At 50.1% G+C, this 13,975-nt stretch overlaps 5 protein-coding genes across 5 annotated transcripts; 4 read left to right on the top strand and 1 right to left on the bottom strand.

Annotated features, from left to right (window-relative positions):
• The first annotated feature begins 73 nt into the window (after positions 1 to 73).
• F5147DRAFT_342796 (uncharacterized protein) lies at positions 74 to 824 on the top strand. Its single transcript, XM_041429297.1, has 3 exons — positions 74 to 369; positions 427 to 609; positions 659 to 824. Exons 1-3 carry the CDS (start codon positions 154 to 156, stop codon positions 710 to 712), a joined length of 453 nt encoding a protein of 150 aa, XP_041289085.1. The 5' UTR covers positions 74 to 153; the 3' UTR covers positions 713 to 824.
• A 1,051-nt stretch (positions 825 to 1,875) lies between these two features.
• On the top strand, positions 1,876 to 2,637 carry F5147DRAFT_713129 (uncharacterized protein). The gene has a single exon (XM_041438393.1). The coding sequence runs from the start codon at positions 2,029 to 2,031 to the stop codon at positions 2,428 to 2,430; it is 402 nt and encodes a 133-aa protein (XP_041289086.1). The 5' UTR covers positions 1,876 to 2,028; the 3' UTR covers positions 2,431 to 2,637.
• Positions 2,638 to 6,837: 4,200 nt separating this feature from the next.
• F5147DRAFT_713141 (uncharacterized protein) lies at positions 6,838 to 7,842 on the top strand. Its single transcript, XM_041438394.1, has 2 exons — positions 6,838 to 7,290; positions 7,343 to 7,842. The coding sequence occupies exons 1-2, from the start codon at positions 7,016 to 7,018 to the stop codon at positions 7,545 to 7,547; spliced, it is 480 nt and encodes a 159-aa protein (XP_041289087.1). The 5' UTR covers positions 6,838 to 7,015; the 3' UTR covers positions 7,548 to 7,842.
• An 11-nt stretch (positions 7,843 to 7,853) lies between these two features.
• Positions 7,854 to 10,169, top strand: F5147DRAFT_839536 (uncharacterized protein; the record flags this gene model as incomplete). Its single annotated transcript, XM_041444233.1, has 4 exons — positions 7,854 to 8,146; positions 8,198 to 8,578; positions 8,631 to 10,095; positions 10,146 to 10,169. The coding sequence occupies exons 2-4, from the start codon at positions 8,205 to 8,207 to the stop codon at positions 10,167 to 10,169; spliced, it is 1,863 nt and encodes a 620-aa protein (XP_041289088.1). The 5' UTR covers positions 7,854 to 8,146; positions 8,198 to 8,204.
• Positions 10,170 to 10,388: 219 nt separating this feature from the next.
• Positions 10,389 to 13,792, bottom strand: F5147DRAFT_342938 (uncharacterized protein). Its single transcript, XM_041429299.1, has 6 exons — positions 13,608 to 13,792; positions 13,464 to 13,559; positions 13,048 to 13,411; positions 12,832 to 12,992; positions 12,701 to 12,778; positions 10,389 to 12,650 (listed from the first exon to the last, which is right to left on the bottom strand). Exons 1-6 carry the CDS (start codon positions 13,716 to 13,718, stop codon positions 10,410 to 10,412), a joined length of 3,051 nt encoding a protein of 1,016 aa, XP_041289089.1. The 5' UTR covers positions 13,719 to 13,792; the 3' UTR covers positions 10,389 to 10,409.
• Between the last annotated feature and the right edge of the window lie 183 nt (positions 13,793 to 13,975).

Raw genomic sequence — 13,975 nt, forward strand, 5'->3', positions numbered from 1 at the left:
TCTGAACCACCTAAGCGACCCCCGGATTTGCAGTCGCCTGCTGGTCGAGGTGTCGCATTACCTATACCGTCAATTAACGTCAGCCTTCCTCCACCTTCCAAGGCAAAGGTAGTAGTCAATCTCCTTGGGCTGACTGGATAGTTGATTTAGTCAATGATATTGCAGAAATGGGCTCGTAAAGAACGATCATCTGGACCTGAGTGCTCGGTTGCAGAACTTGAAGCTGTAACAATCAAACCAGAAACCCCCGAACCTTCAATTTCGTCAAGTAGCGTCAAGCTACCATCCGTTCGGGAGAGATCACGATCGTCGAGCCCGAAACCTTCAATCGGAGAATCGACTGCTCCAACATCATCAAATTTGGCTAAGGTGAGCAGCAGTTTACTTATCTCCAGTTCTGATAGTCATATTGATATGCTCGGCTAGCAGGATACGAGAGATTCATCAACTTCGGGCAAGGATGAGATGTGCAGGGATTGGCTTGCTGGTGTCTGTACCCGCACGCGGTGCTCCCGTGCTCATAAACGAATACCGAGTAATCTCACTTGTCACCGTTGGCTTCGTGGGGAGTGTAGTCGGTCGTCGTGTCTTTTCATGCACGAGCATCAGGCAAGTCCGACACACTATGATTTGAGCGTGATGATGACCTACGGCTAAGAGTTCCGATGGTTCCGTCAGGAATCAACCACCTGTTCAAAACAGCGATCCTTGAGACTTCGAAATATGCCCTCTACTGCAAGCCAACTGGAACCAAATCTAAGAGCACTTCGAGTGAGACTTCACACGAATACCACCTATTCAGTCCTTTTTTTTTTTTTTTTTAATATTTATTGCGGCTTGGTTCAGTACTGGCTTTTGATGGTCCTCACAGCCGTGGTGCCGGCATTTGGCTGCCCCGAGATCGGCTATGATGCAAGTGATCAGCCCAGGACGGTTCATTGGAACAGGTAGAGTGAAGAGAAACTTGGAGCGCCGCAACGACTTACCTTGCTCGTCTCATTGATCGATCGTATCCCGGTGGACGGTCCACTATGACCGGATTGAGCTTCCATTGGTGAATTCGCTTCCAAGTTTCCATGTACATCGTCCTTTGATGTTACCATGTCCTAGTAATTGTAATAAGTAGGCGCTTCCAATACAAAACAGCTAGTACTGGTAGATAACTCGTGAGGCTTTTTATGTAAAAGAGATCCGGGTGGCATGAAATTTGTATGGTGTGTAAATTTGAGTTCCGAGTCGTGCATCTTAAGCCGCCGTATCACAGTCTCTGCCGCAGGCTCGCCAGTGCTAGTGCTCGGTTGAACTCCATGTTGGCCAACATCCTGCGGTGTTGTCCTCGTTCCATCGGATAAAATTAGTGATACCCAGACAATTCGCGTTATAAGTCCATTCTTCATTGTATCGCCGGCGACTACTACTGCTACTTGTCATAGTCGACGTCAAGCTGTAGAAACCAGCCAAGATCACTCCCTCTTTGCGATACCCTTCTGGCTTTCTAATTCAAGTATCCGTCACAAGTGTGTGTGTATAGATCTAGTACGCTCCTTCGTCCTTGTAACTGAAATCTGAACTTACTGTCATACTATCTGCCAAAGGCCCGTCACGGTCATGGCTCAACCAGGAGGACGCTGGCACCCCAATCCGCAACTTATGCAGCATTCTATTTCGCTGGCAAGGCACCTGGCCCCCACCAGCTGGCGTTGCTCTTCCTCCAAACTTTCCTGGTCCACCACCCATGCCGCCTGGCACCAACACTCACCCACATTGGAAGGCTGGCTTTTGGCAGTACAACCCTGCCTACAACATGAATGGCGCAGGTTCCGGTGTTCACTGGGCACCCGGAATGGGGTGGGCTCAGAATGTCCCTGCCAACTTTAATCCTTACAAGCGCGTACCCCGTCCTGCAAGCCCGAGCTACTGGAGGACACAGCTCTCCGACAATGGTCTTGGTTTGGAGAATATGGTCCCTGCAAGGTGCTTGCGTGATTTGGCCTCCAAACTACGTTCCCGAGATGCAAGGCGTGGCATATGCACGCTCAAGACCACTCCCCTTCCGAATCTAACATACGCGTGTCTGAACTGGGTACAGTAGCGCTCCTCCTTTCAGAGTCAAAATTCACCACCGTGACCCTCACTCGTGCATTTGGATCCAGCGTTCCCTTTCTACTCATGCATCTCCCTCCACCTCCGCCAATCTCTTCAGATTCATCCGTTGAAACTACCTTTGGAGAAGTTGGCTCTGCTTTCTGGAATGCCGCTCTCGGTGGTGCGCAAGGTCGTCTTCGAGGAGAACTTGATGTTCGATGGGAACGTGACTCGGGAGGTGGTGTGCGGCCTGGGTTGTGGTATCGTGACAAAAGAGTGCAGAACTGGACACTGGATGCACATAGGAGTGTATTCACGCTTCCGAGGATATTAATCGGTGACTAGGATGGTTATCCATCTATCGATGACCCGACTCGGGAGTTGAGTGTCACGCTACCATTGTATATATGCATACCACGTATTCCTCTCTACTTTTGTCACACTTCCTGAAGACGCCGACTGGGCTGTAACTGCGTTTGCATGTTCATTTCTTTAGCGCTCGCCGACAGATTTGGTGCAAGTGGTGGTATGTAAGACGGAACAAACCGAGGTTCATCACAGGCGTTCTAAACAAGGTACCTGCACCCACAGCATGTAAATTTGAGCGTTTAACAAGTCCATTCATGACCTCCATCATATCTTCTCCTCGATTCTTATTTTGCGCATTATTTCAAGGTTTACTATCTACCTCTCTGTGAAGCACGCCGTTCTCAATCAGGGTTATGCCCCACGAAGAGGCTAAGTCAAGCACGTCAGCCGAAGGAAGAGAAGCGCCGTCAAGCTCGTCAGCACATATTATACCTCTAGTGGGAGAGAAGGATCCACCGCCATACGGTGCACAGCATCGGCAGAATGCTCTTTGGAAAGGTGAGCAAACCGTATCAGGATGGCCACTGACTTACTAAACAAGAAGCAGGCGGGAATGAAGCGCTCCCTCCTGAATGGCAAGTGTTTAAGGTGTTCGATGGTTCAACGCAATATCAAGACGACACGATCATCATGTCTTCTTCCAACCGACCTTTACCAGGAGTGCGTCTAGGTGAGCGAAGAACGTCCCACTGGGAGCGAGGAACTCACGACAAAGCATAGATCGTCCTGGAGCTCTTGCTGTTAGTGGATGCGAATGGCACATCTCACCACTCGGTCGGTCCTACTATGTCAACCACAACACTCGGACCACGTCCTGGAAGAAATCGACGTTAGAACGGCCGGCCGGGAGCTTAATGCCGGAGTGCATCATCGAGGGTCACTCCCGCTGCATATGGAGTCTTGCCTGCATGGGCACCAGTTCCAATGTACTGAGTGTGTCGGACGACTGTTCGATTCGCCAGTGGAGAATAGCCGGAGACTCAGTTAGAAAACCTTTGGATAGCCTTTCTCCGACAGGCTCTATGGCTGTATCTCCAGATGAAATTATGGTTGTGAGCGGAAGTGCAGACGGCAGACTACGGCTGTGGAACATAAAAAAAGGTAGTATGGTTGGCGATCCGTGGGAGGGCCACAATGACCTGGTGAGGTGCCTCGATTGGTCCCCCAATGCGCTGGAGATAGCAAGTGGATCGACCGACGGCACCATACGACGCTGGAACCCAGATACTGGCCAACCAATTGCACCACCGATAAAGACCGGTCACGGTTGGGTCTATACTGTCAAATACTCTCCACAAGGTGACAAATTCACGAGCGGCGGGGAGGACAGCATTATTCGTGTGTGGTCAAAGAACGGCGAGCTGCTCATCGAGATCAAAGGACATGATAGCGATGTGACGTCGTTGTGTTGGTCCAAGGACGGAGCATACGTTTTCTCTGCGTCGCATGATCGCACCATCCGAAAATGGCGGTCGATTGGTGGGAAGGAGCTCGTTGTTTTTAAGGGTCATGACAATATCGTCAACTCTCTCTGTCTTTCCCCTGATCAAAGCCATCTTGTCAGTGCATCAGGCGACTCCTCGGTTCGCATCTGGGACCTCAAGACCAATCAGCCAGTCGGAGACCCACTCTTGCATGACGACGACCTCTTGACTGTTGTCATGTCTCCCGATGGAAAATACATCGCCAGTGCTGGATTAGATGCAAAGGCCTATATATGGAGTGTGGAAGCAGCGCTCAAAAGATGTTCAATCCGACTGCGGGATGTGCGCTAATCAGTTGTGAACTCTATCTTTTGCTGATTTGTGTTGTTAGACCTTTCCCTCACATCCAATCGTCTCCAAACAGCTCACTAATAGAGGCGTGGGGAGATATGTTAGCATCATTTTTCGATTCTCAGCTTTAGCTAACATTCCTCTGATACAGGGCAATGATTTCTTTGATAGCGATGCAAACCATGGGCCAGCTCCGCCTGCAAGCGCATCGTCTCTCCTTCGTCGCTTGTTCAGTTCCCCACATGTCGGCACGCGACCTCCAAATTCGCTTGAATCAATGCCACGCGAGCCCCGACGTTGGAATTCCAACTTATTTAGAGGAGGAAGCTCTATACGTACCGTTGAAGTAGCTGCCGGTCGGAAGAAAAGTGTGAGTGACCTCCATTGCTCCTTTTTGATATCATGGAACTTAATAGATTGGCAGAGAATTTATGTTTCCCCTCCCAGCGCAGCAGAATTGGCCCGCGCACAAGCGGCTGCAGTAGCTGCGCAACATGCGAATGCCAACGAGACTGGCAGTTCGCTGCAAGCAGGTCAATCTCAAGCTGTGTCGGGCACACAATCGTCTCAAGGACGCCCGACGGACACGCAAGCAGGTCAATCTCAGGCTGTGCCAGGGACACAAGGGTCTCAAGGGCAAACAACAGGAACGCAAGGTGCAGGTGGTGGGATGGGAGATGTTTCTTATCAGGGATTGAGCTGCTGCGGATTTTTCTTTGGTCGTCGTCGTCCCACCTCGCATCAGTCATGAGGACATTTACTAAACTAGTTGTTTGTATGTTTATCTCTAGAAGTTGTGGGCTTTACAGACTGTTTCGCACCCAGCCATACACCTCGTGAGCGTTGTATTTTACTTGTCCGTGTAGATGAAAGCCATACAGTTTCTTATCACCGTTTTCAAATGAGTACATGCCTAACAGTACATCCCATACCTCGGACTCCACAAATGAATTGGAAGTTCGAGCGTTAACGAGAACATGAACACGAAAGGTAATGGTTTACGAGCAGACTTCATTGACTTGCTAGTCAGACAAAAGAACTCTAATTTAAGGAGGTTAGTGCTTGAATTTGACAGAATATCTGCGTGTGTGCCTGTCCAAATGAGAAACGAAGTCAAATTCAGTCCTACGTAGTGAGACCAGTTAATTGACTTGTTCACTTGCTTCGAGATATGCTCTCCACAGTACTGCAAGCCAACTGGAACGAAATTTCAAGTGAGATTTATATATATATCACCTATCTAGTCCCTACCATCCTTTATTCAGATCTCCAATTCAAGAGAAGAGTCCAACTCGGAGCGGTGGGTGCCCGCTAAATGCACAAAGAGTTAACTTCACTCGCAAGACCTCCCCCAGCTGCAAATGGTTATCGTCAATTGCTCGAATCTCTGAAAATCTCTCCGTCTTCTGCAAAGTTGCTCTTGGCTAGGTAGTTGGACTATCTGAGAATCCATCTGAGTGCATGGCATCGCCTACGTCCGTGCAGTTGCTCCAAGTTGTAGTGTGGAAGGATCCAGATGGTGATGATCACTGTCCCACGCAACGCCAAGTGCATACCCTGGAGAGGACGATTCGGCGCCCACTAGGATGGTGGCTGATTTGCCCATCACGCTCGGTTTTGGGAGTGAGTATACATATTCTTTCGAATGCCTCTTCAGTTGAGTGACCTGCCACCATCTTTCCAACTCAACAATGTGATCACCGTGTTAGCTGTGCGTGACTTGTACCCATGACTATGGTCGTGAAACTCATAGCTCGTGCGCATCTGTGTATGATTCAGACGGAACATGTGTGTTGTATATTTCTTATACAGTCACTCATGTTCTCAACATGAAAATTTGAGAACTCGTCCACTTTCTCATCATTTCCTGGAGGTGATGATTCTAATTCGTCCGATTGAGAATCAAAAGGCAAGATCATTTGATCAGTTGTAAGCGGTGGGGCTTGGAGTGGTGACATGGTGTATTTTGAAACCCGGTCGCAATCTTGCCAAGGTCTCCATGTACGATCTTAGATTGGCGACACGGAGCCAATTTGCTCCCCGCTCTCCACCCAGGCCTGGTCCTTTTACATTCTTGCAACGAGTCAGAAACTCGAGGAGTTCAGATAGATCCAGTAATCCGAAAGATCGAGTCAGTAGTCGTGAGAGTTTCATGGTGTACCGAGACAATAGACAGATCGCTTCTGCGGAGCCACAGGATATCATTACGATTCTGCAGAGTCAGTGTAATCTGACACTCGGTTGGTACGACTTAGCGTGGTGTATCATATTCCAGTAACAAAAATGACCTGGATAGTAGCATACTGAGTCATCAATGTGCCGCAGACACGCGTTGTCGACGCTATGGCGGTGAAGTGTTAAGCGCCATGGTCCGCGAAATGCTCATCAAGCCGTGCTCGTCGGTTTTCGGACCATCAAAATGTTATCGGAAGTTGGCTATAAAAAAGGAGCCAGTGACCATTTGCTTGCTTGTCCGCGACATCACGTAGACCAGTAATTCGTACCCAGGTCGAGTACAAGTCGAGCGTTCAGAAGTGCGGGATTGAGAATATCGTAGAGCAAGCGAGCGGGAAATGCCGTCTGAATCGGCGTCAAGTCGGGGTTACTGATCACTATTAGCGCTTGAATAAGGACCGTCATGATGCTGGCACCTCCATCCAGTCGTACTCTCGACAAAGGCTAGTTGAATGCTATACGCCGTCTTGGTGTCCCACATTGCAAATACCGCACACTTGTCCGGCACCGATTAGAAGGCGTCCTTTCAATCCCATCTGCTTCTCAAACTGATGGACAGGTTTCGCAGCGGGTCAGTGCAGGCAGAGATGAGAGCGATGCTAAGGATTTACATGCTGTGGCACTCTGCGCATTTGCTCCTGACCCTTATGATACTTCCCACTGGCATTGTTCTCGCAAACGGTAAGGGCACCTGCGGTTTCCATCGGATACAAGGGAGAGGACAGGTCGCATCAATCCTCGCACTTCCATCCTTTTTGGTTCACCACGATGGGAGGGAAGGAGGTCGATGGATGGTGAGATTCGCTGGCATATCGGTCCAATCTAGGTGCACCTCCAGCACACTTGGAATTAACTAGATCTATTGATTGTTTTGTTAGAAAATCTATGGAACATTTTCCGAGGCATCACACCAGGGGCTGCGGATGGTGCGATGAAGTTGGCTTGGTTCAGTACTGGCTTTTGATAGATGCCAACGGTCCTCACAGCCGTGGTGCCGGTATTGGGCTGGCCCGAGATCGGTTACAAGGTATAAGCGATCAGGCTAGGACTGTTCGGATCAGTTCATTGGAACAGGTAGAGTGAAGAAAAACTTGGAGCGCCGCAACGACTTACCTTGCTCGTCTCGTTTGATCGATCGTATCCCGGTGGACGGTCCGCTATGACCGGATTGAGCCTGATTTGCTTCCGTTGGTGAATTCGCTTCCAAGTTTCCATGTAGAGCTCATCGTCCTTTGATGTTGCCATATCCTAGTAATTGTAATAAGTAGTAGGCGCAAATGCAAGCCACTAGTACTGGTAGATAACTCGTGAGGCTTCTTAAAAGAGATCCGGGTGGCTTCAAATTTGTGTGCATGCTGTGTAAATTTGAAACCTTGTTCCGAGTGGTGCATCTTAAGCCGCCGTGTCACAGTCTCTGCCGCAGGCTCGCCAGTGCTAGTGCTCGTTTGACCTCCGTGTTGGCCAACATCTAGCGGTGTTGTCCTCGTTCCATCGGATAAAATTAGTGATACCCAGTACAATTCGCATTATAAGTTCATTCTTCATTGTATCCCCGGCGGCTACTACTGCTACTTGTCATAGTCGACGTCAAGCTGTAGAAACCAGCCAAGATCACTCCCTCATTGCGATACCCTTCTGGCTTTCTAATTCAAGTGTCCGTCACAAGTTTGTGTATAGATCGAGTACGCTCCTTCGTCCTTGTAACTGAAATCTGAACTTATTATCTACCAAAGGCCCGTCATGGCTCAACCAGGAGGACACTGGCACCCCAATCCACAACTCATGCAGCAACAACCCATGCCACAGGGTTGGCAAGGCACCTGGCCCCCACCAGCTGGTGTTGCTCTTCCTCCAAACTTTCCTGGTCCACCACCCATGCCGCCTGGCGCCAACACTCACCCACATTGGAAGGCTGGCTTTTGGCAGTACAACCCTGCCTACAACATGAATGGCGCAGGTCCCGGTGTTCACTGGGCACCCGGCATGGGGTGGGCTCAGAATGTCCCTGCTAACTTTAATCCTTACAAGCGCGTACCCCGTCCTGCAAGCCCGAGCTACTGGAGGACACAGCTCTCCGACAATGGTCTTGGTTTGGAGAACATGGTCCCTGCAAGGTACGTGCGTGATTTGGCCTTCAGATATGATCTAGCTTGAAGGACACTGTAGAACAGATCGTGATCGAGAATCTACAAGGGATGTACAAGGCGATACCGCACCACAAACTCCGTGGATATGGAATCCTCCGAGTCTTTTGTCAACGGAGGGAACAGACCGTGCTACCCCGACGAGAGACTTCAATAATCGTCGGAGCTCGCAAGATAGTATTCGGAGTAATTCGACCCCGACCAATTATGGGTTATCACAAAGAGGTTCGCAGGACAGCCATAACACTACAAGCACAAGCACACCTGTGCGAGACTATTTTTACAGTCATCCATCTTCGAGACATGGTTCCGTAGACAGCCTCGGGTCCCGCTCACAGGGGGGCTTGAGCCAACATTCTATCTCTTCGGCAACCCCGCCACCACCATCGTCCCACGGTCGTATAAATTCGATTTATTCAAGTCGGTCGTCATCGACCGCACCACAATACGTACCCCCTTTTCCAGCACCGCCATCTTCATCTTCATCTACATCAACGGCCATGTCGTCATCAACCCGCGTACAACAACCTCTTCAGGCACCCGTGTTCACGAGAGAGCCAGAGTCATTTATGACTAGGTCAGACTTTCAAACGACATCTTCATCCAATGCCGTGCGGACCCCCACACGCTATCCAGCGACACGTAGACATACCGATGAGGCTCTCGACCATCTGTCACGCTCCTTTTCAGCGCCTCAAGCGAGCGCTAGCACTGCTTCCCGTGGCCTTTCGGTGCCGGAACCCCTTTCGCGGCATCATTCACTCCCAACCACGACATCACCGTCCTCTATAGGTTCGCTGTCCACGTTTACGGAGGATATGAGTAGTGTACTGAGCCCCCTCATTAACTCTGTACAAAGATCTGCTGTTCCTCATTCATTATCACGGAGTAGGACAGAGCCTGTAATTCCGCAGGCCCATTTATCGACCATTCCAGAGTCTATGTCGTCGTCTAGCCATGAGAGCTCAGAAGACTACTTTCATCCTCTATCTGCACCTCCAGATTCTGACGAGGAATCGCCAGAATCCTCACCTTTGCGTAATCGTGTCCGTACGCGAGAGATAGAACGTGAACGGGAGAGAGATCGCGAGCGACGCAGAGAAAGGAGCCGATCGTACGAAAGAGCGAATCATCTGACGCCATACAACAATAGTTCGCGGTCCTCGAATCCTCTCCCGCCACCGCCGATGGAGCGCCCTAACCCTGTTGCGTCTGCACCGCCTCCTCAGTCCCCAGAGCCTGCGCACTATACGCGACGCATACGGAAGGGGTTCTGGAACCGACGCGGGGACTACCTCACGGCGAATTCGTACGTCGTGTATGCACCAGAGAACAGGGCGTATCCTCCGGAGTTGCAGCATTATCCCAGCGAGACGGAAGGATATAGAGATCAGTATGGTGTCTTTGTGCCGTATTTGGCGGAGAGGCCAGAGTTACCAACGAGTTTGCCATATCATGGACGGCCTCCAGCGCAGCCGTATGACAGCGTGAGTGTTGTGCATTTTTCTTCATCGATAACGTGGCTGATGGGACTTAGTTTGTTGTCTACAGTTATCATTGAGGATGGGAGGGATAATTTACTCCGAGCGATTACTGGGGTACCAGAGCATACAACAGATCTATTACATTGTATAAATAGAATCATAAATGCCACAGACACGACAGAACCCTACAAAGGATATCGACACAAGTACAACATAGTACACAGATGGTGGAACAAATGGAAAGTGACGCAAGCCTTGAGAAGAGGCATAAAATAAGATGAAACAAGACAAAAAAGAACATATCAACCAATGGGTGATCACAGAAATTCTACCCCAATGCCACCATGCTTTTCTCGCATGTGTTCATAGATACCATCTCCCTTCGGGAACGTTTCTAGACATTCCCAGCAGATGTGGGTTTGGCATCTGACGCAAGTCATGTGGTTGCAACCTTCGCTCCGTTCTATTGGAGTCCTGCAACTAGGGCAGTTTTTGACATCATGAGTGGCTGCCCATTCATGGTACAGCTTGTCCTCTGCCTTGTCCCGCTCGTCACAGGTGAGCCCATCATGAGCCTCCGTATGGCAATTAGAACAGATGCGAACCAAACAAGATGGGCATTGGAGAACGACGCCGCCAGAAGTTGCACGATATACCTGAGAGCAGTCTGGTGTTGGGCAGTGGTGGAACTCATCCGCCCGGGCGTGAACGTATGACCAAAATGACGCTTCACACAGGGCAGCGAAATCCTCATCAGAAATAATCCTTTTGGCGAGGCCGGTAGAGATGCGTTCCGTACACGAGGCGTCATCGCCCAGGCAGGTGAGGGGGAATGCCTTGTTTTCGACTGCGGACACAAGGTAACTCTCGAGGCAAGACGTGCACCAAATATGTCCGCAGGTGAGAATGGTTGGGACTGATGCTTCAGTGAAGCAAACAGGACAGACAGATTGGGGGGATGGCGTGGAGCTATCTGCATAGCGGCTTTGTACCTTTTCCACCGCTTCACAGGCGATACGGTAAGCCTGTTCGTTACCTCGAACGACCAGATTGCGCTGATTCGAGATGTAATGGACGTAGCAGTTCTCAGGACCAAGGGTCTTCTGGAGGGTCACAAGGTCTGTGCCTATAAATGGACCAACTACCCTGCCTGATAGAGGAATGCGCCACCATTTTCGCGCCTGTAATTCTTGGAACCGCGTCATGATATCTTTTCGAGCAAGCTGACGCTGTTCAATTGGGCCCAAAAGTAAGATTTTGCCCATCCGAGTTCGTAATCCAATGCCAGTGTATCGACTCTCTAGCTCACGAAGGAATGAGTAACCGGATGGTTGGGAAAAGAATCTGTCCCATATGGGTTTCCTCTGGAGAGTCACGACTTCACCATTTTGAAGTTGTTCAAATTCTGCTTTGGCAATCCCAAGATTGCTCACGTTTTCGGCCGATATCCTGATATGAACAGGCCCATCAGGCGATGTCAGGCGGTCAACAAGAGTCACGTCATGGTTGAACCTTGTCCGCCACGTCCACCGAAGGCGAGCAATGTCTTCTTGCAGCATCTTGAACTTGCTTAACGGCAATGAGAAGTTGAGTGACTGCACGTGCCGAGCAGATATGTAAGTTTTTCCTCCAATTGCACGAGGACGTTGGCCATCTAGATGATCCCTGGCATTGCTGGCATCCGCGTGGGTCTCAAAGGTTGCCCATACGAGAACAGTGCCGTTCCAGATAGGGACAACAAGATCGAAATTGGACAGATTGCCGCATGAGTGTAACATCCGAAGTATTACTTGGCGAGCGCTGTCGAGTGAGTCGTAATTGGGGCGTTCGAGTAGGATCGACTCTGCGTTGCCGAACTGCTCCAAATCCTTTCTCTCTGCATCGGGAGGAAGATGAGAAAACATGACGTTGTAAACACCAACTGCGGGTAATCCTTCGTACAAGGCGGCTGTGAGAACATTGTCCCTCATCACCAATCCAGTGGCGGCTGCAATCGCAGCCTTGGCCTCATTAAGGGTTGCGTACCCTGCGTACCCAACGCGCTGGGGCGCATTCCAGGTAATACGGACAGCGGTATCTTTGAGCACTGTGGTACGGCATGCGGTAGTGTTCAAAGTCAGCTTTGCAGTGAGTCTCCTCCCCTGGATTTGGCGTCCATGAAGGGCGACCGAAGCCTCCATAGCTTGCGCTGCAGTGGAAAACTGCACTTTGACGGTTAACCGCTTAGCACCCTTTCCGTCCGGAATACATAATTCGTCGACTTGATATACTTTCAAAAGGGAACGGAGTTGGGACTCCTTGACGTCCGGTGACACGTCTCCAAGGTGTACCCATCGTGTTTCAAATCCAGTAGTCACGTCCTGTACATCGAAACCACTACGGAGTTTCACTGTGATATGATCTGCGATTGTCACGGGTATGACAAGATCCTCATTTCGACGTGTGTTAGGGGGTGGCAGGCTGGGTGGTGGGTGTCGTGATGGGGAGTTGCCAGACGCTGGTGCGCCATCGGCACAAGTATTCCGGACTAGTGATGGAGCATTCGTTTGTGATACGTTCTAGTAGTATGTGTTAGAGAGTTGTGTATTACTAAGCTCATAGAACTCACATCATTGGGGCGTTTGTGCGAGAAAGGGCAAGGGTGACGCATGCATCGACCTTGCAACCAGTCATAACAAACTTTCAGCTGGCAGCCACCGGATGAGTGCCAGAAATGAAACCGGAGAGGAATGCACATACGTTACTGGATGCCTTGTGTCCCGTGTATTCTGGCGTAGTGATAGTCGAAGCCGCCTGAGAATGTCGTTCTGACCCACGGGATTTTGTTCCCGAAGGTGGGACTTGTATCATGGAGCACTGAGCACTGCTGGATGCGTTAGAAGATGGAGGTCGAGTTGAGTCTGGGGATATCGGGATGAGGGCCAGTTATGCTAAGGCAAGCAGATAAAATAGTACCTTGATTTATTGTGCCTCGAGTGCTGCCGTTTCGAACAGGTGCTTGACTCTTAACAGAACCTTCAGGAACTTTACCGCCCTCTCGAACTTTGCCGTTTTGTTGGTCGTTAACGGGACGGTCGGGAACTTCGGTACATCGAACAGGTAGTTGATCTTTAAGAGGACCAGCGGGAACTTGCACGCTGTCTCGAGCGTTGCCGGGTTGAACAGGCGTTTTATATTTAACATGACGGTCGGGAACTTGCACGCTGTCTCGAATGTTGCCATTTCGAACAGGAGGCTGATCTTTAACGGGACTGTCGGCAACTTGCACGACATCTCGAGGATCACCGTTTCGAATAGGTAGTTGAGTTCGCGATGTGTTCTGATACCATATGTTAGAAAGTGATATATATTACCAAACTCAAAGCACTCACATCGTTGGGACGTTCGTGCGAAAAAGGGCAAGGGTGACGTTGGCAGCGACCCTGCAACCACTTCTGACAAACTTGCTTCGGTCGGCGACCATCGGGCTTCACAGGATGAGCGCTAGAAATGAGACAGAGGAGGAATGCACATACGTTGCTGGATGCCTTGTGTCCCGTGTTTTCTGGTGTGGTATTAGTCGAAGCTGCCTGAGACTGTCGCTCTGACGCAGGGGATTTTGTTCCCGAGGGTGGGACTTGTGTCATGGAGCACTGAGCATTGCTGGTCGTGTCAGAAGATGGAGGTCGAGTTGAGTCTGGGGGTATTGGGATGAGTTTGCTACATTCGGCTAGCCATGCTAAGGTAAGCAGATAAAATACCTTGATCTATTGTGCTTCGAGCGCCACCGTTTCGAGCAGGTGCTTGACTCTTAACAGAACCTTCAGGAACTTGAACGCCCTTTCGAGTTTTGCTGTTTCGATTAGGTGGTTGGTCGTTAACGGGACGGTCAGGAGCTTGGGTA

Source organism: Suillus discolor, assembly GCF_016758755.1.
Source record: "Suillus discolor strain FC423 chromosome Unknown F5147scaffold_59, whole genome shotgun sequence".
Taxonomy (NCBI): Eukaryota; Fungi; Basidiomycota; class Agaricomycetes; order Boletales; family Suillaceae; genus Suillus; species Suillus discolor.